General features: G+C 37.2%; 1 protein-coding gene across 1 annotated transcript in view; it reads left to right on the forward strand.

Moving 5' to 3' along the window:
* Positions 1 to 25,552, forward strand: part of LOC133515786 (uncharacterized) — a 47,952-nt gene that overhangs the window by 7,722 nt on the left and 14,678 nt on the right. The window contains exons 2-4 of the mRNA XM_061848369.1: positions 16,339 to 16,558; positions 17,549 to 17,718; positions 25,143 to 25,269. Coding sequence (XP_061704353.1) covers positions 16,339 to 16,558; positions 17,549 to 17,718; positions 25,143 to 25,269 — 517 coding nt within the window. The remainder of the gene's footprint in view (positions 1 to 16,338; positions 16,559 to 17,548; positions 17,719 to 25,142; positions 25,270 to 25,552) is intronic.

Raw genomic sequence — 25,552 nt, forward strand, 5'->3', positions numbered from 1 at the left:
AATCAGTTGAAAGTCAGAAGGGAGCTAGCACTCGTTACATATATCTTTAAACTGCTTAGGGGAAAGATATACAATGCGGATATATTGGGGTCGGTGGGTATTTGTGTTCCGCGCTCTTGTGTGGCGCGCCGTCAGCCCGGGCTGCTGGCCGCGCCGCGCGGGCGCACCAAGTTGCTGCGCGAGGCGCCGATGACACGCGCCGTGCGTACCCTGAACATCATAGCCACACATATAGACCTATTTTCATGTACGATGAGTGAATTCACAAAAGTAGCTGTATTAACTCTTTGTTATATTGAATAGGTAGTATGTAGGTTAAAAATTTAGTTGTTAGATATAGGTACTTGTTTTTTGTTTGTTTGTATATTTAATTTGTTGCTACATTATCGCATTGGGTACAGCCTGTAATGATAATTGTATGTGTGGAAAAAAAAAAAAAAAAAAAAAAAAAAAAAAAAAAAAAAAAAAAAAAAAAAAAAAAAAAAAAAAAATCGGGAAACTGAAAAAAATTGCAATCATGAACATATTTCTTTTTTGTCTCACTGTAAATTCCATTCACCACCGTTTCTTTTTCAATTGTTTACTCTAAATAATTGTATATTATTATTTTCAATTGTAGTATTGTTTTTTTTTTACTTGTAAACCGTATTATCCACCACAGGACAGGCTATGCCTAGTGTGGGGGCCAGCATAAATGTAATACTGTTATTATTTTATTTCTGAAATAAAACATTTGTACATTTGTACAATTGTACTTAATTAAATCAGTTTATTTTTTGGCTTACCTTTTCGATTTTTAATCCAAATTAATAAGTATTAAATTAAAAATTAGGTGCATATAAAATAATTGTAAAATTTTACTTGAAAAATAATTACTTTCGTATGTATACAGTATATCCAAACATTTTTATCGATAACGCTCAAAGATCAATTATATGCACGAGCACCACTCTACTTCGCGGCGTCAATGAAGGGAGCGGTTGGCGGTCGTACCAAGAAACAACAATGTCCCTGTGAATATCGTTAGCGGTTTAATGCATTGCGCCGTTGCTAAGGACACTACAAATAGTTTTCCATTCCAAAGCGTCAATGTAGAATGCATAGACAAATTGCCACGCGTTTGTATGACAACATGGTCTGACTCAGAAAAATCATATGTCACTGGATTTATTTGTTAAAATGTGTGGTTTTATTGACTAATACGTGAAAAAAAATGTACTATGTAACTCCATGATCCTTATAGTTTTTGGATGCACTCCTATTTCGACACAAAATAACGCTACAATTCGGCATTTCAATAAAATTGACGCGCACATTGTTCAATGACAGCTAATTTGCTACTGTCTTACGGCGGGCCGGTATGGCCACGATGTGGCCATGTCGCGGCGACACGCGCCACGCCTCCGTCAGCCATCTAGTACTTTCTATGATCTGAGTATACTTCCCTCTTAACTTCCAGTGTAAGAGAGTCTTCACACTTTCCGATCTGATATAGGAGGTTGGGATGATTCTTGGAAAAAAACAGCTAGAAAGTGCCCTATGGCATTAAGTCCTTTTTCAGTTTAAAGTTATGTTTTGAACTATATAAATTTCAACAACAACCATTTATAAAAAAACCGGCCAAGAGCATGTCGGGCCACGCTCAGTGTAGGGTTCCGTAGTTACTCTTCCGTCACAATAAGCTAAACTGGAGATTAAAGTATAGTAAATTGTTAACCAAGGGATGAAACGGTACCTTTCACCCAAGTTGAACAAATAGGCAAATTTGCATGATCAGTACCCAATTAAAGTATTTTTACTATGAAGGGAAAACTTTTTGCGATAACTCAAAACAGCTAAACTGATCATGTCCGCTATAGTTTTCATTTAATGTCTTTCTTAAGCTCTACTTCCACGATTTTTTTCATATTTTTTGGACCTATGGTTCAAAAGTTAGAGGGGGGGGGGACACACATTTTATTTTTATTTCGGAGCGATTATCTCAAATATATTAACTTTCTCAAAAAATGTTTCTTGAAAACCCCTATTAGTTTTGACAGACCTTTCCAACGATATCCCACACTCTAGGGTTGAAGCGAAAAAAAAATTTCACCCCCACTTTACGTGTAGGGGAGGTACCCTAAAAAAAAATTTTTAGATTTTATTGTACGACTTTGTCGGCTTTATTGATTTATATATCCATGCCAAATTTCGGCTTTCTAGCACTAACGACCACGGAGCAAAGCCTCGGACAGACAGACAGACAGACGGACATGGCGAAACTATAAGGGTTTCTAGTTGACTACGGAACCCTAAAAAGCGTTTTATATACCATAACAATATACATAATTGGATATATACAGAGGATTACTATAACTAGCTGAAATCTAAAATAGGCCTTTGAGGCATTATACCGAGGATGCTGGTGGCATTTCCTCGTTGTATCGCAATACTGATACGTTGTGCAAGGAAGCCGAAAGCTCTTCGATCACCAGCCCCCGTAGCTAACGTGCCTATATCGTTCACGCTCCGTGGCGAACGAAACGCGACTGTCTACGATACGCTACGGAGCGTTAACGATTGTAACGTTGGCTATGCGGCCAGTTACGTCAACGAAACGATTCGCGATTTCTGAAAAAAACTTGTGCGCGCCGGGACCCCATGGACCTAGAGTTTCAACGCCAAAAAAGCGTTTCAAGCGTTTTTATTTTTTTTTCTTCTTGAGGTCGTATCCGATACCTAGCGAATCAAACAATGTGAAAATGCTCTAAATATACCCAAAATATAATAAGACAATCATGATGTCTGGTATGCTAAGGTGACCTCGGTTCACCGTTCAAGACAACAAGTGACTATTATCACTAATAATAAAAACATTTAAATCAAGACTGTTAAATTAGTGAGGACCATAATACGGCTATCAGAGTCAATAGGGTCATACACATTTTATTGTATGGTTAACTCGTTCGCGTCTTTCCTGTAGACATTGCAAAGAATCAAAAGTATTTTTTTACGCTGCACCTGCACCCTAAAAGGCGGGATACATTTTTTCAGCGAAGATAATTTGAAATAGAGGTGTATTGTCAAAGAAAACTTAGTAGCCACAAAAAATTACTGCCGTTTTTCGACACATGATTCAAACTTTTAGAACGCCATTTGACTTTCATCCTTTTTATTTCACTGATATGTCGTAAATTTGATAAATATCCAAAAGTGGCGCCATCTTACCGGGCACAACCTTTAGGTTATGGCGCTATCGCTCGAAACGATGCTGTCATACCTTTGACCTTTGATCTATATATTAGATAGCGCCACTTTTTGTTACAAATTCCTTACCGGGATTAGAACCCAGGACCATGGGCAGGGTCAGTAGTCACTACCCACTAGGCCAGGCCGGTCGTCTAAAATGTTCAATAATACATGTTGCAAATTAAAGGTGGGTATTACCCATTAGTTCATAGAGTTTACGTTGTGTGTCGTCTGTTAATTATCTAAGTAAGGGCTGATTTAAACGACACACGAACTCGGTTTTGGTTACATTGCGGATTATTGAGGTTACAACCAATTCGGCGACCGATCAAATACCGCAATGTAATGAAACTCGCATGCAAGGTCTCCCGTGTAAATTTTGATGTAAAAAAAAAAAGCCTTAACTGAAGTGTTTTAAATATTTAGGTACTCAATTTTTCAATTCAATTTATTTATTTTTGCCTGAACATACACAGTTGTCATGGTCACATGTCATTTGAGTGTTATAGGTACATGTTGTAGCTATTAAGTGTACATGCATGTATGGCATAGAACAACATGCCATGCATAAATCTAACAATAACTTAAAAATAAAATAAAAATCTAAATACATTAAAAATGTCAAATTATTAATGTATGCATTCAGATTATAAAATGGTCTTGCTAGTAGAAATGATAAAATTTTTTTGGAAAAGTTAATAATATTGTTACATTTTCTAATGTCCTCATTAATTTTTTTTTTATTATAAATTTTAATATCAATGTATTCAAGACATCTTTTGAAATGTACATACTTTTTCGATCCTGGTAATTGTACTGACAGATTTAAGTTGAAATTAAAGCCAGTAAATATTTATGCATATTAATTATTATTACCAAGCCCCGTTATCAATACTGCAATGAATTAAAAATCAGGACTGGCAATTATTCTAAAACGAGCTGCGTAAACAGTTTAAAACAAAAGAAATAATACTCTAAAACAACCTATCTTCGCCACCGTCCCCAACTTCGCCTTATCATTTTTTATTATGAAAATTATACTTAAGTACTCATTAAAACTTATTCCAAGATCCCGATTAGATCTTGTGTTGTGTTTGAGTTAATATTATTTGGATACGGCCTCGAAGATCGCTCATGCTGATTGGTACATCCGAAAAGTGGAAGTCGTGGGTGATATGCGCGCCAATCACCTAGACGATCGTCAAGGTCATGTCAAAACCAGTTCAAACTATAACAAGTTGTTAAATCTGAATTGGGCTCCAGATCCTTAATATTGGATACAACCAGTTCCAGGATATAATTACAGTAGAATTATGATTTAATGCCAGGTAAGGCGAAGTTATGCACTAAAAGTTAATTTAGGGTACTTACGTATGTTGCCAACCCTGATTTTCACCGAGTTGCAACACTGATAACGGAGTTTTTTAATTACATTGAATTACATTTAACGCGTTACTTATTATTATTTTGACAATTGACGGTGACACATATTAAAACAAAACAGTGTTAGGCAGTATTTCAACGATGATAGCGATGTTTTCTGACATTAAGATAATTTTAATATCAAGTTTGATAGTGGTCCAAAGAATAAAAAGAGGATTTAACGATAATACTCATACACCTATAGACGCCTAATTTGAAAAATCTAAGGGGCAAAGGTTCTGATATTGAATTTGAAATTGCGCGCACTTTTCAATTTGGTTTGCTAAACTTTTATTATTATTATGAGCATATACTTAGTGTTCAACTGTTGGGCAAAGGCCGCACTTTTTCCAGTCTTTCCGTTCCTGTGCAGTCTCTGGTAATTCCTTTAAAAAGTAGTCTAAATCGTCAAATTTCCGGATCACAGACATTCAGGCTCTGAATTCAGAGGCGTTTTGTTTATGCCAAGCGTGGGCCCATAGCCCCAAACTTGTAGTCTACGATTAAAAATGAAACACACGATAGGTGCCAGTCCCATCCCTCGTGCAGACAATACAAACGATCGCGTGACCTTTTATGATGATATTACCTTAATTGAAGTGGTGATGAGGGTGTATCCGGGGATGGTGTTGTGAAATATCTGAAGAGCGCAGTCGACATGTATACGTTAGGAATGCTTGGCACCCCTGCATATACATTTGTATGCAAGAGTTCAAAGCTAATAGTTCTACCAAAGATAATTTGAAATTGCGGTTAATTTACTGCCATCTTTCGACACATGCTTAACACTTTTACAACGCCATTTGACTTTGGTCCTTATTCCTCCACTGATATGTGTTAAATTTGTTAAATATCAAAAAGTGGTGCCATCTAATAGATCAAACGCCAAAGGTATGGCGGCATCGTTTCGAACAATGGCGCCACAACGTTTAGGTTGTGCCCGCTAAGATGGTGCCTTTTTGATATTTAACAAATTTAATATAATATATCAGTGAAAGAATAAGGATCAAAGTCAAATGGCGTTCTAAAAGTTTTAATCATGTGTCAAAAGATGGCAGTAAATTTACGTGGCTACAAAGTTTTCTTAATAACGGTTTTTTTAATAGGGAACTTTCATCTATCAAAAGTAAAGATGAAACTATCTTTTTTGTATAGTTTTTACCATAGGAAATACAACTTTAATACTGTATTGTTATAAGACAGGGCATTTAATTCTATATGTTACTTTGATTCAATCTGATAGTGTCTCAATGATTTTATTAAATCTAAAAAAAAAAAAAATAAGCAATTAAATTGTAAATTAAATAAAGTAAAAAAATAAATTAAATTGTGTGTATCGTTCATCAGAATCATTAGCGACTCTGTACTGTAAAAGCGAATTCAATCAAGAGATATCGTGTCATCCACGATGACGTGCAGATTTGTCAAATCTAACCCTTAATAACATGGCAATACGACTCAAGGCACGCTTCTCCTGAATGTCACGATCTATACAGTAGGTTCTTAATGTAAAATTCAGTTTATATTTAATATTAAATCATGTATGTTGGCAGCGTGCCTATCCCTACGTAGAGTACGCAGTGACGTCATTTGATTGTAGATTGGCGCCAAAATAGTTGACACTCAAGGTAAATTATTGTCATAAGCTATAAAAACATCCGAAAATACTTTCGCGCTACTTTTTATGAACAAGACGTAAAAGAAACTGAAATTCCGTAGCTATATAACTGGGCTCTGAGAGCGTTTTCACATTTTCCGATCCGATATCGGATATAAGATCCTACAATAGACAAGGACAAACAATACTCAAAGATACATAAGTCTATCCCTTTCGGTCATTTCAGATCACACACACTACAGAAACATATTGCTACATATGCACGCACACTTAAAAACAAAAATGAAAAAGGGACCTTATTTTATTGTCGATGGCGCTTCCGCCGTCGTAAACAATGCTCCGATACAAATACAACGCAGTGCGGCGTAAGCGCCATCGACAAAAGAAGGTCCCTTTTCATAGATAATGCCACAAATTATCATCCGACATAGCTAAAACTGTCGGAAGCACCTTCCGATATCGGATGTCGGAAGGTGTTCATGAAAAAAAAGCTGCGGTAGACTGCCATATGGCATGAAGTCCGTCTTTTTTGCTTTATATATAGTTTATTAGTAATAAAATAATGATTTAGTAAATGTATAAATAAACACAAAGAAGCACATATATTTTACAATTTACGTCCTTTCGACAGCCGATATCGGATCGGACAATGGGAAAACGCTCTGAGCTGTACACCGTGCGAACCCTCATAGCTCCGCCATTTTGAAAAGAAAAACCTAAAACTGAATTGACAAATAAATCTGTATAATTATTCGACCTAACATAATATTCACGAGAACCGGTTGAAAAATGCGTCTACTCTTATATACGGACATGCGAAAAAACTTTTGCAAAAATTGAAACGGGGACCTTCGCTTTCGGTTGGTCAATAATTAATTTGTTTAAATCGATAAAAGATCAAATAGTTAAAAGCTAGTTTTAAATGTAAAAATGTAGATAGATTTTAAGTGAATATGGAACAATTGCATCTGAAATAAACCATATAATTATTATATGTAGGTACGGTTAATATGTTAAACTATTGTCCTTATTGCATTTTAAAACAATATTTACGTTAATTTTTAAATATATATGTGTATGTAACATAATTACTTAAATTTTTTTGTCCACATCCTGTGGTTTCAATTCATAATATCCTATTAACCAACATGGTAATTTCCAATTCGTTGTAAAGTATTTAAAAGGAAAAAAAAAAACGCTAAAACATTTAAAAAAAACCTATTTAGTCAAGGCCAATAAGTGCGTCATGAATGTCATGATCTACTCTTGATAGAGAATTATGGCTTTATTCATAGAGTTCGACCAAGATAAGTCTGCAGCGATTTTGGTAGCCCAGACTGTGCAAGTGTAAAAAAAGACCACTTTGTATGTATGTATACATATATACAATAAAAAAAATATTCTAAACGACAAACTTCTATGCAACTTATACGACATAGTATAAATAACAATAACATAATTGTAAATATTAGTCTTAAAATCACCATTAAACGATTCTGTCTTTATTTTTTAACTTATGGGTCTTAAATTAAAATCACAATTTCAAAACATTTAATTAAACTTAAACCGCTAACGAGGAATATTATCAAAATAATTGCCATTGCTTTAAGCTTAGATCAAACGCCTTAATTTTACCGATTGGCATTTTATAACCCGCAGTAAACTTTATGCGCGACACACAACACTCGTATTTAATAACTTAGATACTCGAAAACGCGTAATTACTTGCTAATTCATTAAAAATCTCGACTAAGACGAAAGTGGAGGACCTGCGCGCATTGCGCCTTCTCATACAACTGTAGTGCTCATTTTCCTCTCTGGACATTAACATTATTGAAAATATTATGACACAATTTGTTGTAAAAAAACATTTAAAAAAATTGTTGTGTATTGAGCACAGATATTGGACCCGGGTATGTCCTTAAACTACATCCACAAGAGAGGTATGGGCATTGTGAATGTCATCTAGCTCTGTGTGGTAGGGCACAGCACAGCGGATGTCATTCCAGATCTAGAGCAGAGCCCAACTGGGGAAGTACCTCCACCTTACAGAAAATCGCAGCCAAATAACACTAGACCCTACTCATAGTGTTGTGTTCCTGCCGGTGAGTAAGGTTGCCAGAGCTCAACGAGGGTGGGAGGGGGTTAGGGTCGGCAACGCGCATGTAACTCCTCTGGAGTTGCAGGCGTACATAGGCTACGGATACTGCTTACCATCAGGCAGGCCGTATGCTTGTTTGCCACCGACGTAGTATAAAAAAAAAGATATGTTTCATTTTCTTTATGGAAGGTAGGTACAATTTCTCGCAGCAGCTGTAATACTTGGAATTTAACCTTAAAGAGGCCGCTAAAGTATGTACATACTATACTTACTATATTTCATCGATAGGGAGCGGCTTCCATGATAACCTTATCGCCCAAAACTGTAAGTGTGCCAAGCCATACATATTTGACAACGCGACCGATATCTAGAGATAGTAAAGATAGACATATGACTGTGACAGATACGACGTAAACAAATTACTGATCTGTGGACCTTATCTATTTGTAATAGAGACTAAAATGGACAGTAAACGGTATTCAATTGATAAAACTGTATCTTATTCAGCAAGTATCCGGGTATCGTGATATAGCTACAAATTAAAATGTTACCTCGTACCCTTGGATGGTGTTATTTAGCAGTGAAAGAAATCAAATAAAGGGACTTATATACATCAATCCGCATAAAAATATTTTCAATTATGTTAATATCCAGGGAGGAAAATGGGGACTACGTTTGTATAGTAAAGCGGCCGTCCCCTTTCCACTTAATTTTCATCCGCTTCAAGAATACGCGGTTTTGCGGATTCGCACCCCAGTCCGGTGACTCCGGTGTGCGAGCGGAACATCGCTATATTACACGTGCGTGCGTGTCGCTCACACACCGGAGCGGGTGCATCTGCATAAGTGTGATATCGCGTAAACGTACTCTTATCTATAAGATCTGATGGCGCATACTTTAATTAGACTGCTTATAAATTTCATGGAAAAACATGATTAATTAATTTTATTGCATTGGTTATGCGGTATTTCCGTTATATAGCGCTCCTTGGGAAATCGTTTCCTGGTCGTATGTTGCTAATTAACTTTGACTCTATGTACGTCGATGAAATTTAATCGGGGATCAGGAGTTGAAAAATATTAATTAAAAAAACCTAAATCGAATTGAAATTGGAATTTGGCATCAAGGTAAACTACTGGTTTTAGGTGTATATAGAGGATAAATCTGGAAATTATTTATAAAATTCCATTGAAAAAAAAAACGATTACTGATAATTATGACATTAATTAAGACTTTATATACCAAAAACATAATCCTCTTCTAGATGACCTAGAAAATATATATTTGTCATGAAGGTAAACAATTAGGCGTAAACAAATAAAAAAATCTAAAAACTATTTTTTTTGATAACTAACAGAGCGTTAGCGAGTGTCTCCTTTTCAGCTTGGATAAAACTGCTTTTGTATGTCCCGTTGTTCTCATCTGGAGGTCGCATTACTCAACCGATTTTCTAGATTGTGAGCAGGTTTGATATTTTTTTGTCGTTTCGTTTTTGGGAAAATGTTTCGGTAAAATCAAAGAACTTCGGTTCGGTTCGGTAAAATCTCACCGAACGGGCGGAGTCGGGGCGTATTTCACATTTGTACAGCCGCAAGCCGGTCGGCTGCTCGTGGACGCGGACGGCTCCAGACGGACTCCAGTCGATCTGTGAGAATCGTATACATTAAGCGCCAGTAGGGTCTATGGCATTTAAAACCATTGTGGGTTCGGTGTGATGATGACTCGACGTAGTATTTTTATTATTATTAAATTTTTAAGGTTTATCGTGAGGAGAAATTTTTCAGATAATTAATGGGAAATTCACTCTGATATTTCAACGAAAAAATATAGCAAAATAGCACAAAAAAAGAAAACTATACAGCGTAAACGTAGGCAAATAGAGTACTTAATTTAAAAAAAATTATTACAATGTGTTCATGATCGATACTAGCTAGTAATTGCTGTACAAAAAGTAATAATATCCCAACAAAAATAAACATGGGAAATGAGAGCCAAGTTCAATAAGTATTAAGAATAAGAGTCGTTGTTGACTTGCCGACAAAAGACTTGAGATCTACGAGTATATGCCAGGTTCTGTTCTGTGTCGAAAATCCTGAAATTATAAACGATTTGTCTTGGCTAGCTTTTACGTATAGATAGGCTATTATATTTGTCTAAGTTATTTTTCAAAAATTTGGTTTGTCAGTAAAATCTGCACAGCACAGAACTTGGCACCCATATCTTAGATCTCAATTCTTTTGTCGGCGAGTCAACAACTACACTATATTCTTAATATTAAACTTGGCTCTCATTTCACATTTATGTTTTTGTTGGGATCATCTTTTCATACAAATGTAGTCCTCATTTTCCTCCCTGGATATTAACATTACTTATTGAAAATAATTAATTTAATTAATTTTTAGCGATAAGACCGCCTGTTGTTACCTGGTTCTATTTTCCTTTAAAATTCATTTGTAGTTTTACATGTATGTAAAATGTATAATTGTTGGTGCAATAAAGAATCACAGGCCTTTGCGTCTATTGCAGACGATTTAAGCATTGCTGTTTAGACAACGGGTTTGGTGACTGTGGAGGCCGATTTACTTACTTACTTACTTACTTGATACAATTTGTTGTAAGTAGGTATATTAATCATAAGTAATATCGTGGTTTCATTTTGTAGCTTTTGCTTACTCGGCTCAATATAAGTATGACAGGTTAAACAATAACTTTACCCCCTTGTAAAACAAATAACTAGTCATTGGTCGGGGCCCGTCTTCGTATGGCCTCGTTCAGATTCACTATAATTACACGATACACTTTATTCATGGAACGTAATAGATTAAATCATACGTTAGCCTCAAAATAACAATTAGATTCGGCGCCTGTTTTTAATCAATTTGGCCGCGGCTGAATAGACTAACGGCCTGATTCGAACTTTATGATATGTCAAACATTTGCTAAGGATACGATATGGATCATTCGTTCATTCTTTTAACATTATGGCTTCAGTCAAGTGGCCTTTAGTTTTTTGGCCTATTTCGCCAGTATTAGGAGCTTTAAATACAACAAAAATTGTACAGTTAAGCGCCAATTACATCCACCCTTCCCGATATCGGGCCGGAAATCAATCCCGATGTCGGGCCTGATAACCGTTTTCCTTTTCACGAAATATCAGTACATGCAAATAATACTTTGTCTGTATTTGCCAAAAATGTTCAATGTTTGATATATTTGCATGTGTATAATTTGTTTAACATTTCAAATATTGTTAACGATGTGCTGACATTTGGTGAAACGCAAATATACTCTTTCCTGGGCCCGATTTCGAGCCTGATTTCGGGACTGATATCAGGCCTGATAAAGTGTGGATGTAATTGGCACTTTAGTACAAGACAGTGCACGGTGATTTTATTAGCTCTTGTAAAGCGACAGCTGGACTTTACAAGGAGCACGTTGACTATCGGCCGTTGACTCCAAAATGGTGGTTAAACGTGTTACAAGATTAATTCTTTAATCACTACACACATCCACATTAGTTTACTGTATAATAAGCTATCGATATTACACTTTAAACAATAATTAATGAGCAAAAAACAAAGGAATTAATCACAAGGCTAACCATCAAGATGGCGCTCGAACCGGAAGTCCGATATGGATATCAGTGTCCGTGACAAATCCAATCCATATCGTATCTTTAGGATTTTTTTTTGACGTATCTTAAAGTTCGAATCGGACCGCCAGTCTTAGAACGCACTGCTATACATTTCTTGCGGTTTCAGAACCTTAAAAAGTGTAACGCAAAAATCGCAGTGAGTTCTAATAGTCCAAGATCCCAGAGCCGCCAGACCTTACTTATTTTCTTATGAATAAAATGTATGGGATAATATAGTGTTAGTATGTACTTTTAATGTCTGCATATTAGCTATATTGGCCCGACGGCCATTTGTCCGGTACAAGGTGCTAAAGATTGGTAAAAATATTACTAACTTTTTCAATATTTTCATGGCTGATTTTTATGTATGTTTTAGAAAACATTGTTAAAATTTGATAATCAACATTGCCAGACCATTTCCGCTGGCGATAACTATTACCAGACGCTTAAAATCTGTCAATTTTTTTTTATTTTAACTTTAGTTATATTCTCACGCTTGATTTTTATATATGATGTTCAGGGAACTATTACATACCATTTTGTAAGTAGCCAATTGCAGGGGCCCAGCCATCCCAAAGACCCACCTAAAGTTTCACACAAATAAACATATAAACTTTATGTGGGTCTGGGGGATAGTTGGGCTCCCCAATTGGTGTGGCTACTTACAAAAAGTAATAGTAATAGTTCCCTGAGTATCATATATAAAAATCAAGAGTGAGAATGTAAGTAAAGTTACAATATATTTTGACCACTTTAAAGCGTCCGGTAATGTTGATTAAAAAATTTTTACAAAATTTTCTAAGACACGCCTATATAAAAATCAGCCATGAGAATTTAAGAAAAGTCAGTAATATTTTTACCTAACTTTAGCACCTTGTACCGGACAAATGGCCGTCGGGCCAATATAGCAAGAATGCAGACATTAAAAGTATATACTAACACTGTATTATCCCATACATTTTATCCATGAGGAAATAAGTAAGATCTGGCGGCGGCTCTGGGATCTTGCTCTATAAGCCTAATATTTATGATAAATTCTTAAAAATGGGCCTTTAATTCGGAAAATGGCACGAGTATAACATGTAATACTTAGTAATGTTTCTCCACTTTTCATGATCGTAAAGTTGGTGTTTCAGTCGCGTGTAAGTGGCATAAAGTTGCTTTTTATGCTCTAGTGTCTCTCGATTCGTACGCTCTGTAGACGTCGACGTGCTTAATACGAATCCGGTGTGGGGGTCTAGCCAAGATGACAATGGTACAGAAAAATTTATGACATATGCTACGAGCAGTCAAGTGACTAGTTTCGATTGGCGTTTTCTATCGACGATTGTGATCTTCTCTTAATTGTTCTTGGCGATCAAAGGGTGAAAACGTCATGAAATGATATTATGTTTTTACGCACCTGTATCTGTATTATGCAGCTAGTTTCTTCAGGCAAAATGGCACCATCGATTGCGCCTTGTTAATTATTTACCGCGGAAAACGGCAGCTGCGCCTGACCTTGCGCATCGATAATTGCGAGATGATTACGGGAACCTTAGCCCGCGCACCACCTGTGGACTGTGGAGTTACAGTCGCCATCAGGTATAGCGGAGCGGCTAAGGTGCTCAAAAATACCTGAACACACACTTTAACACCTTGACAATAGAGGCGTGTTCAGATATTTGTGAGCACCTTGGCCGCTTAGATATATGCGATAATGGCGACTGTAGCACAATTACCGCAAACATCGAAAATCGACAATTGTCCTATAAGATGTCAACCGATTCTATTTCCTGTGAACCTCAAATGTTTCTGATAATACCTGTATGTATTTTACCCAAAACTTGCTAAATCGGCGGCAAAAGCGAGCACCGCAACTGAAAACGACCTGTACAAAAAGCTGCGCCAAAATGTATGAAAGGTATGAACGCAATGATGAAAATTCTAATAGTTTTATGAATACTAAAGCATTAAAATCGATGGATTAGCTTGCGTTATTCTCATTTCATATTTTATAGATATTTGTACAAAGTAGATATCTAATTATTTGTTTTATTTATATATAGGTAAGTGTATATCTTTGTGTATCTTGTTAGCTCATGTAATAACCACTATGTTTTCGCCTAGTTTGCGACCAGGTCAGGTTGTAACATATATGACATCATATGTCCCAAATATTAATTTATTTAAACGTCCTCCATCCAAAGTTTAATTGCAATTTAACGTGGCAACGCGGCAAGCGTTAAGAGCTTATTACATGTACACGGTCGCTGGGCACTTTTTACCGTGTCGATGTAATAAACACTTACAAGGTGTAACAGAAGGGCGTACCGCATACGGTCCCAGGCCGAAAGCGCTCAACCTGCCTGGGGAGGGGAGGGGGTAACCAGTTTAGAAAAATATCTACCATTTTCCTAGACCCAGCCAGAGGTCATGATCCCCATGAGCATCCGCCCTTGAATGAGTGGCTATTTTTAAGTATCTTTTTTCTTTGAACTATAACTGACTATTTATACGGTTTCTTGTTTATTAACCCTGTACCCTTTGAACGTCACGCCTGTCGTGTGCGGCACGACATCCTGAACCTTGTCGGAATGCACGTAGATTGTTGAGCGGCTGCTAGGGATTGCAAACCGGATTGATTTTCAATCCGGCCGGATCCGGACGGATTTTGGCTGTAGTCCGGCCGGACCGGATCCGGTTTGGTATAGGGATATAAAAGTTAATTAAATGACATATTTTTCTAGTTTTTTGCGTAATACGTATTCCTAAATCTATAATTTGAAGTTAATAAATAACTTCTTAACAATAAAATAGAACTTGGTATTAAAAAGTGTCACAATGTCAATATCATTTTAAAAACAAAATTTTAAATCGGTAATTTATTATATTTAACCATTCTAAAGTGCTCAAATTTTCGTTTACAACTATAAATTTGATTAGTTTCCAAAGCCTGATGATGGGATGTGGGGTGGGAATTGGAGCTCCTTGAAAGGACAAGTTTTCGTAACTGTTCTTTGGTTGAATTCTTTGTAGAGTCTGTTCGGAAAGAGAAGAGTCGTGGAATGTATTGGGTCCCATACATTCCACGACTCTTCTCTTTCCTCACAAACTCTAACGTTGACATCCATTCTAGCATAGAGAAATAAGAAGTACATAGAGTGCTCACTCCATACATCAGTTTTGGTACCAAAACGCTTATTATTTTCGTAGTCGACATCTAGCATCGAGTAGCGGAACTCTCAGTACTGCTACTCGACAATAGATATCGCGGCAAACAAAAGTCTAATGCTCAACGATTTTCCGCTAATATTATAACCAGAGTAACCGGAACTCTATTTTAAACTCCTACGCTTACTATTATTTATTACTTTTAACGAAGATATTTTACTTTTAACCAATTATGATATTAAATGCGCTCTAGTATTATCTTGCTCTAATTTATTTGTCCGAAAAAGTAGTAGACTGTATGACTTAAAAAATTGTACTTTTTTTAATTTATGGAAAAGTATATTGGTCAAATTATAAGGAACGACACACGACACGACGATCTCATACGAAAAATAATAGAATGTATGAGTGAAAACCATCGCGGAAAGGGACTCCCTAAGAAAAGTTACATAGATCAAATAAAGAATTGGCTAGACGTAGAGTAGCGTGTACCAGGACATGAAGGAAATTGCATTAGATTGGATGAAATTGTAAAGACAAAAGATTCTCTCTTAAATTTGAATAGAAAATAATCTATATTATATCATATATATACACATATCGGAGAAAACTAAAGATTATCAATATTATCTTATATTCTTCATTCACACATATTGATGAGCCCAACTGTAGTCGGTTAATCTCCTATCACAACATTATGATACGACATTAACCTTCTCTTTAGCATAAATTACAAATACCTTCTATGGCATCTCCATCCTTTCATTTTTCCTTCTATTACAGTATTTATGTAATCGTCATATCGTGCCACCAACATGAAAGAAGAAGAAATCCTCTTCTGTTCCCAGTCATCGTCATAATAAATATATTTTTATCTTACTAAATTTAAACTTTTTCATTCGTTTTTTGTTCTGTTCAACTTCATACCTAGTATCCGTTGCCTTTTCCTCATCTGAAACGCACAGCGCGTGCTGTATTTAGGCGTTTTTTTATTATACCGGATCCGGTCCGGATCCGGTGATTTTTACCGGATCCGGTAGCTCCTGAAAAGTGCCGGATCCGGCCGGATTACCGGATCCGCCGGACCGGATTGCAATCCCTAGCGGCTGCGGCTGTCTGTAGCAACGCACGTCAGTTGACGTCTGTGGCAGGGAAACTTTATCTTAGTAATTTTGTCCCCAGGCTCGTCTGGACTGGTCAAAGCCCCTCCTATCCCAACTGGATGCTATCGCCCCAGACTACGAGAAGTGGGTGAACAGCGCCGTATACCGGCACTGTCGGCTCTTCGGCAGCCCGCTGCTGGAGGCGCTGACCTACACGCCCTGGTACCTGGTGCCGGCGTGCTGGCTACCCGCCATACTGTGGCTGGGGCTCGGGGAGTACACGAAACATGTGGGCAGTGGTAATACCTAGTCTTAATTACGGAGTCCAGGGGGTTTATCCAAGATGTGTGTTTGTATAGAAAGCTCGGGCTTCATGTTATGTTATAAGTATGTAACTTTATTTTTGAGTAGCATTAACGTGAGACACTTCATTCGCTTCTTGTCTGTCTGATTTATTTTCTTGTCTTTTAATTATTTCTTCTTTCGTTTAATTATTCATTAATTTCTATTAATTCAAGTCTTGGAGACCTTTTACATCTCTAAGAATAATTTAATGATCTTTTTCTTAAAATATATTTTATTGACACTCAGAGACTTTTGTTGGTTGTATTTTTTTATCATAGTTTTTTTGTGTCATTCGACATTTAGAGACTGTATACCTATGTATCTCTAATAAGTATCTAATATTTCATTGTGTTTCAAAAAATTTACATGTAAAAGTGCCTATCTGAATGTTTGATATTAGATATATTATTTGATATTTGAAGACAACCGTTGATAGGAAACGCCAGTCGGAAGTTAAATAATGTACGAAAATAGTCATGTGACTTTTCGTAGCATCTGTTATCCCAATTTTTTTTCGTCAACCTATTTTGTGTCCCACTGCTGTACAGAGGTTTCTCCTTTCGTCCGCCATTAATCACGGTTTGGTGCATGTTCTCACCAGTCGTTGCAAAAAGCGTCGAGGTCATCCCGCCATTTCTTTTTTTGTCTGCTTCTGCTCCGCAAATAAACAAACAGCGGTTACACATACAAAACCAAATAGATAAATATTATAGGACATTATTACACAAATTACTTCTTACCTTACTTACCAATACTTAGACAACGACATATGTAATATATAAATACTTAAATACATAGAAACCACCCATAACTCAGGAACGAATCTCTGCTCATCACACAAATAAATGCCCTTACCAGGATCTGAACCCGGGACCATCGGCTCCATAGACAGGATCACTACCCACTAGGCTAGACCGGTCATCAAGTGTCTTTTTTCTTTCCAGATAGCAGCGATGCGTTGTCAATCCTTCAGTTCTTCTGGCACCTCGCACTAGGCCTATTCCTGTGGTCTATCATAGAGTACTCACTACACAGATGGGTGTTTCACTTAGACCCAGGGAAGAACCTTACTATGATCAAGATACATTTCTTAATACATGGGCTACACCATAAGGTAAGAAGTATTTTTTGTTTGAAGTTTGTTCGAAATTACATAGGTTCTTCCTCCCGTGGACCATGATGAAGATAATTGTGATTCAGCTCTCAATATAGCGGTCTCCTAGTCCAAGCCTAGTAGTGACTCTGCCTAAGGAGGGCCCGGGTTCGAATCCTGGCAATGGCATTTATTTATTGTGTTTATCATGAATATTTGCTCCTTAGTCATAGTTATCTATGTGTCTAAGTACGTATTTATCTACTTATACAAGGTGTTTATTTAATCACCTGCAACAATTCATGGGGGACTGCAAAAAAAAATTCGCGATTTCGGGATTAGTCCCATATTAAAAGTTGCTCAGTATGACCTATATATTCAGCCCGTAACTTATTGCAGGTGATTAAATAAACAACCTGTGTACCTGTACGTATATCGCTGAGTACCCATACTACAAGCTTTGCTGAGCTAATTGATTGTGGGTTCGACCTATATAGGATTCTCCCCAAATTTTTAATTATTTATTAAACCATTCCTGTCGTATATTGGCCGTCCAGACGTTTTATTCCAATAAATATTTTTATTTTGAGTATGATCATCCAAACATTATACTATTTATTGACAAAACTTCCTGTCAATGATGATGATTTGCGACTTAATCGTATTACGTCTCGACCAAATATATACTAATCTATGGTCTCGACCAAGGTCAAGATGACTTTGGACCGTCGGAAGCTTATCGAAAGTGACCTTTATGAAATGTTTCTACATTTATCAAAAAAATTGCATTTAACTTCCTCCAACCTATTATATGTAGTAATTATTACTAGGTAAGTATATCTATATGTAGATAGGTAGAATACTATACGTATATATTATAGCAATAATTTAAGATATATCTGGATAAACTCAAGAGTTCTATTCATAGACCGATTAAAATTAGATTGCCACCAAGTGCTCGAACTTCGCATGGGTTTGGATTTACTACATTTTAAACGTTAGATGAATCATTATGTGGGTCAAACACATTTTAGAAAAAGCCCACAAAAATGTAAGTTAAGACTCGAGTATAGGTACATAATATATCATGTTTTTCTGATTTGCGTCAACTATTGAAGTAATAATTACTCGGGTGCAGCGTAAATATTAATTTTTGATTCCCTTAACTTTGCAATGTCTACAGAAAAGAGTCGATCGAGTTAAGAGTCCGTAGCAAGCTCGGCCGAATTTCACCTTCCCATACAAACGGAGTTTCGTTCTCATTTTAAAACTACGTGTTGTATTGTAATGAAACTTTGCACTACAATGACATGAGCTATATATATTATATGCCTGTAATTAGCTTGTTAGTCGTGGACCTATTTTGCTACCTCGGCTCTACTACAACGTCGGCGTTATCAAATGACAAGGAACTGGAGACTCGTATTGGCAGAGCATCCACGACATTTGGAAAGCTTTACTCACGCGTATGGAGAAACGAAAAGCTGTCTATTAACACCAAAGTCCTTGTATATCAGACCTGTGTTTTAAGTGTTCTTCTTTACGCATCGGAGACCCTTACAACATATGCCAAACATGAGCGGAAACTAAATGCTTTCCATATGCGTTGCCTCAGATCCATATTGGGAGTCACTTGGAGGGACCATATGAGCAATCAAACTGTGCTATCTAAAACGCATTGTTCCTCTATAACAGCGATCCTAAAGCAAAGAAGGCTAACCTGGCTTGGCCATGTACATAGAATGGACGCTTCCAGACTCCCACGTCAAGTCATGTTGGGCCAAATCGCAAACGCTAGGAGGCCGGTTGGACGCCCTAAGCTTAGATTCAAGGACTGCTGCAAGAGGGACTTGATATTCATCCTCACAATTGGGAATCTCAGGCTGAAATGAGGCCAGAGTGGCGTCGAGATCTCAAAGCGGGTGTAGACAAGCATGACAAGGACTGGTTAGAGAACCTTAGGCAGGAAAGACTCCGCGCTGCTAGACCTCCTCCCTTGGACTCTCGTCATGTTTGTGATTGCTGTGGCAGAAGATGCCGCTCTGGTATTGGACTCTTCAGTCATCGCAGACGTTGCAATCAACCTCCCCGCAACACCTGATTTTACCCGACGCTGCAACAATCATCTGCTATAGATGTGGTGGCCAATTCTTCTTCTTCTTCAATTAGCTTGAATAGCTCCTACTTATAAAACAATGACGAAATAGAGCAAAAACATGTGTTGTATGAAAAACTTAAAATTCGCTGTATTTTTTAGGGTTCCGTACCCAAAAGGTCAAACGGGACCCTGTTACTGAGACTTCGCTGTCCGTCCGTCCGTCCGTCCGTCTGTCACCAGGCTGTATCTCATGAACGGTGATAGCTAGACAGTTGAAATTTTCACAGATGATGTATTTCTGTTGCCGCTATAACAACAAATACTAAAAATAGAATAAAATAAATATTTAAGGGGGGCTCCCATACAAAAAACATATTTTTTTTGCAGTTTTTAAAAATAATGGTACGGAACCCTTCGTGCGCGAGTCCGACTCGCACTTGCCCGGTTTTTAATTATGCTGAAGCTACATAAACTAATTACAGGCATGGATATATCTTATTCTATTATAAAAGTACATAGTTTTAGAGCAATCTAGCTAGTCGTTTTAAAACGAGAGCGTAACTAACGTTTGTATGGAGAACCATTGACATATATCTAAGGACGGGCCTTGCGGGCAATAAAAATGGGGCCAGTACAGCGGTGCCACGAATTCGAACCAATCGTGCTCGTGCGGGGGGGGGGGGGGGGGGGGGGGGGGTCGGCAACGCGCATGTTACTCCTCTGGAGTTGCAGGCGTACATAGGCTACGGAGACTGCTTACCATCAGGCGGACCGTATGCTTGTTTGCTACCGACGTAGTATTAAAAAAAGTCTCAAAATTTTTTTTTCCAAAACGAAAAAACAAAATGGTAGGATTCGATTCCTTACATTTTATTAAAAAAGCAAATTGTATGACAACCATATACTATATACATAATCGCAATATTTCAGGGTCAAAATAGCAATTTTCTTTACCGTTATACTCGAACAAGACTGAGACTCATAAGAGGTCCGCTTATGTTATATTAAAATAATTACTTTCAGTGTTTAGGCACGAAACTATAATAAAATAAGTACAAAAGTACATAGTATCAAATCTCCAGACGGTTTTTTGTAGTCTCCAGTTACACGTGCTTTGAAAACGATTAGGTAATTGTTATACTATTAAGTTCTTTGTGCACTATGGTATTTTATGAATAAATATTTATTTTTAAACATTAGTCAGGTCTAATATCAGACTATTATATTACCCGCGACAGAACAGAGACCGCACCTAGGCTGGAAGTTAGCATCAGCTCTAATACACTCATACTAACGTTATTAATTTTGTTTTTTTTTTTTCTGGATAAAATGGCTTTTCTTCAGCAACAAGTCGTAGTGCTAAATTTCCAACGTAGTCTGGTGGTCTCCTCCTTACGTGGCCATACCACTGCAGCCTACTCTCCTGTATTTTGTCGGCGATGTCACGCACGCCCAGGCTGCCTCTCACATATACTCGTTGCGGTTTTTGTCGAGCCTGGTAACGCTGCACACTCGTGCGCGAATCAAGGCGCGAAGCTGCGAACGCGAGTGTGGTTGGCCCTCGCGTCGATTTCGCAGACAGTTCACGCCTTCGCGCCTTGGGGCCTACCGCGTAAACCGAAATTCGCAAATTGCGGGGATCTTTCTCTTTTACTCTTAGTAAGACGTCATTAGAGTGACAGAGAAAAATGCCCGCAAGTGACGAATTTCGATTTTCCCGGTAGCCACCCTTATTCCCCGTTTTTTGTCGGTATTTGGCCCGCGTCAAAGGAGACGCGAAGCGCGAACTTGCAAGACTCGTAATCGCTTCGCGCCGCGATTAGCTCACTTGTGTTGTAGGTCTTTGACAACGATATATAATGTATACTTAAATACAAAGAAGACAGCCATGACTCAGGAACAAATATCCGTACTCATCACACAAATATATAAATGCCCTTATCAGGATTTGTACCTGGGATCATCGGCTTCATAGGCAGGGTCACTACCCACTAGGCCAGACCGGTCGTCGGATATGTTTTTACTCCCATTGCATCTCGCTCGCTGTTGGTGCGAGCTATATGTGCATAGATGTACTAAGCAATGTATGAATATCCATTTTTAAAGTGGGAATGAAATTCTACGAAGTGAGTCATCGATATCATCGATTTTGTGTCGGGCTATGCATACTTGCATAAGCACAATTGAATGTTGACGTCGTACCTATTAACTGTGCTAGGCAAATATCGTATTTAATTCCTAGTCTATATTCAGTATACTCTATACTTCATTTTAGTAGGTATTAGAAAAAGGATAAAAAAATATTACATATGAAATCAAAAGAATGTAAATGATCATACAGGATGTTTATTTAGTCACCTGCAATAATTTACGGGCTGAATATATAGGTCATACTTAGCAACTTTTAGTATGGAACCAACTCCGAAAACCCATGTTGAATATTATATCAAAATTTAACTGAATGGATAGAAAATGAGCCATCCATTATAAAAAAGGGAGATATAAAAAAAATACAAGGCTGCAAAGTATATATATATATTTTTTTTTAAACTTTCAAATAGAAAAAAGAAAATGGTACGATTCGATTCCTTATATTTTATTAAAAAATAAATTGAATGACAACTATATACATAAACGCAATATTTCAGGGTAAAATTAGTAAAATTTCTTGATCTTCCATTCATTTAGGACAGACTAATGTAATGTGACATCACATTACAATATCATTTTGTTAGAGGCGTTTCAATTGTCGAGTGCGAGCGTCAGATTTTAAGTCTCATTTCTAACTTTTGTGTTGCTTAAATGCCATGAGTCCTGTAGACATTTGATCCTCAGGAAAATCAAGATCGATTGACATTATTTAGAAAAATTGACAAGTAGCCAAGCGTTGTTATATCCCGGAGTTGTGGCAAACTTCTGTCTCCATCATCAGATAATGTTACATTGTCATCCGACTTACATATGTATGCCAATTTTCAGCTTCATCGGAAACCGGGGATCAAATTTAACTTGCAATATTTGATTACAGACAGACAGACAATGGGAAAGGTGAAACTAAATAAAAGCTTGTAAAAAACGAAGTATACTTATCAAAATTAGCCATTGACATATATATTCTAAGGACGGGCCTTACGGACAATAAGAACGGGGCCAGTACAGTACAGCGGTGTCACGCACACGAATTCGAGCCAATCGTGCAGTCTAACGCCGCAACGCGATTGGTTGATGAGTTCGCATCACGCGCGCGATTGGACGCAACTACTTCCGTTAGACTGCACGATTGGCTCGAATCCGAGTGACACCCAGTGGTGTCACTAAAAATAGCGCTAGTTCAGTAACTAGCGCTATTTTTAGTGCCCGTAAGGCCCGTCCTTAGGTATATATGTCAATGAAATTAGCACTAAAATGGGAAAGAGAAAACTTCATTCTCTGAAAATGTATAGTAGTTTACTCCTATATAAGTAACCTGGTCCATTGCGAATTTATTTTATTACCTTTATTTACCGACTTTTTACCGCTATTTAGATTTTTTTAGATTTTTAGGGTTCCGTACGCAAAGGGTAAAACAGGACCCTATTTTACAAGCTATCTATGTACCTATGTATATACGGGTCAAATCTTGCAAGACAAATTTGATCCACTTCCCTGTTTCCGATGAAGCTGAAAATTTGCATACATATGTAAGTCAGGTAACAATGCAATATTATGGTACCATCGAGCTGATCTGATAATGGAGACAGGAGGTGGCGATAGGAACTCTGTGATTAAACAACGCAACCTAATTGTTTGGGGTTTTTAGAATTGGCTCGATGAATATTAGTTACCTGTGGAAAGAAAAGTACAGTCAGCGATAAAAGCTTGTACTGAAAATGATTTTTTTGCCAGAAACTTATCTCAGACTCCGCTGTCCGTCCGTCCGTCTGTCAGCAGGCTGTATATCTCACGACCCGTGATAGTTAATCCGTTAAAGTTTTCACAGATGATGTATTTCTGTTGCCGCTATAACAACAAATACTAAACAGTTCGGAACCCTCGGTGGGAGAGTCCCACTCGCACTCGTCCGGTTTTATTTGATTTTTATAAGAGTTAGAGGCTTTCAAATATTCGTATTAAAGTTGTTTTAACGTGTTTTAACGAAGGATCATAGCTATAGTTAGTATACATATAATATTTTACAATACAATACAATACAAATACTCTTTATTGCACACTTCAATACAGAAACAGTACAAATAATATTTTCCATAATATCAATATCCAGAGAGGAAAATGGGAACTACGTTTGTATGGAGAAGCGATCATCCGCTCTCCTCTTAAGTAGCGCGAAATATCGTAGATAGATCTTATTGGGATCACAGCGGAATCGAAATAAAACTCAATTTTCACTTATCGTTTAGTTATCGATCTTTAAAGATCTTTCCAAAATCTTAAACGTGTCTTAATCATTCTTCGAATCGGTCCGTTAGTAAGTAGTCTACCTAGCCATGTTAATGGATACCGCGCGAAAACCGTTTAAGTCAGCAAATAAAAGGCTAATTGAGTAGGCGAGGTCGACTGGTAAAGTAGTAGTAAAATTTTGCCGATTTCGGTAAAGTAATAAAGGATGGTTATGATTATTTTATGATTTTAGCAATATCATACATACTATTATTTCACTTTTCTGTAAATATTTATACAATTTAGCAATACGGCAAAGCACAACATATTCGAAGAAACAAATAAAGGCGTGTATTGACATTGACATGTATTACCGGTAATCGTTTTTAAGGTTAACATGCAAATACAGGTACTGTTGTCTAATCGCAAAATCGCTAATAGACATGAATACCGTTATTTATTATACCGGTTATCAAAGCTTTAGTGATATAAATAGCAAAATACAACTATAACCGGTTATACTTAATTTAAAACCGGTAGTCAGAATACCGGTAACGATCCTTGCTTACTACTTATGATTTGAGCCCAAGCCGAAAAGGATCGCTTTCATGATTGCTCGGCCAATAACAGATGTTTAGGTTCTGTGGTATAAAAACAAGGTTTAGAGTTCGCACTTCGCACTGAAAGCGGGCGATCCGGACCGGAGAATTTATGTTTAAGTGTGGGTGGCGAGATACACCGAAGTGCGACTGTGGAGCACCTGTACAGTCCTTTTACCACATTGTCCATGAGTGCCCAAAAAGAAAGTACACAGGAGATCCTCTGGAGTTTCTTAAGCTAAGCGAAAACGCAGCCCATTGGGTGAAGAACCTAGATATTAATTTGTAAAGCGACCAAGAATTGTAATATGCCATACGACTAAATAAATAAGTTAAGAGTTCTTTCATTTCAATTGTAATTTGTTTCGCAGATGCCATTTGACGGTCTGCGTCAAGTGTTCCCGCCGGTGCCTGCTCTGATGTTGGCTTGCATCATTTACCAGCCAGTGTCGTGGTTCCTGAGTTATCCACTCATCAAGCTTACTGGTGGACTCATAGGTGTGTGATATTTTATTATATATTTCATTTAGAACACTAACAGCCACATGAACAAATGAATATGTATGCATTAATAGCTTCTGCTCGCAATGAAAAAAATATGACATATGGAGCACACATTAAAGTGATTAACTGCTTTAAACAATATTAACAAATGTTTGAAAAACAGTAAAATATAAAACAGTAACGTTAACTGTTTGAACATAGAAATGTACCTTTAATACTTAAAAAAGTATTTAAAAAAAAAGAAATAGTCACTACATTTTTACTACTCAAAACAGTA

Source organism: Cydia pomonella, chromosome 3, assembly GCF_033807575.1.
Source record: "Cydia pomonella isolate Wapato2018A chromosome 3, ilCydPomo1, whole genome shotgun sequence".
In the NCBI taxonomy this organism is placed as follows: domain Eukaryota; kingdom Metazoa; phylum Arthropoda; class Insecta; order Lepidoptera; family Tortricidae; genus Cydia; species Cydia pomonella.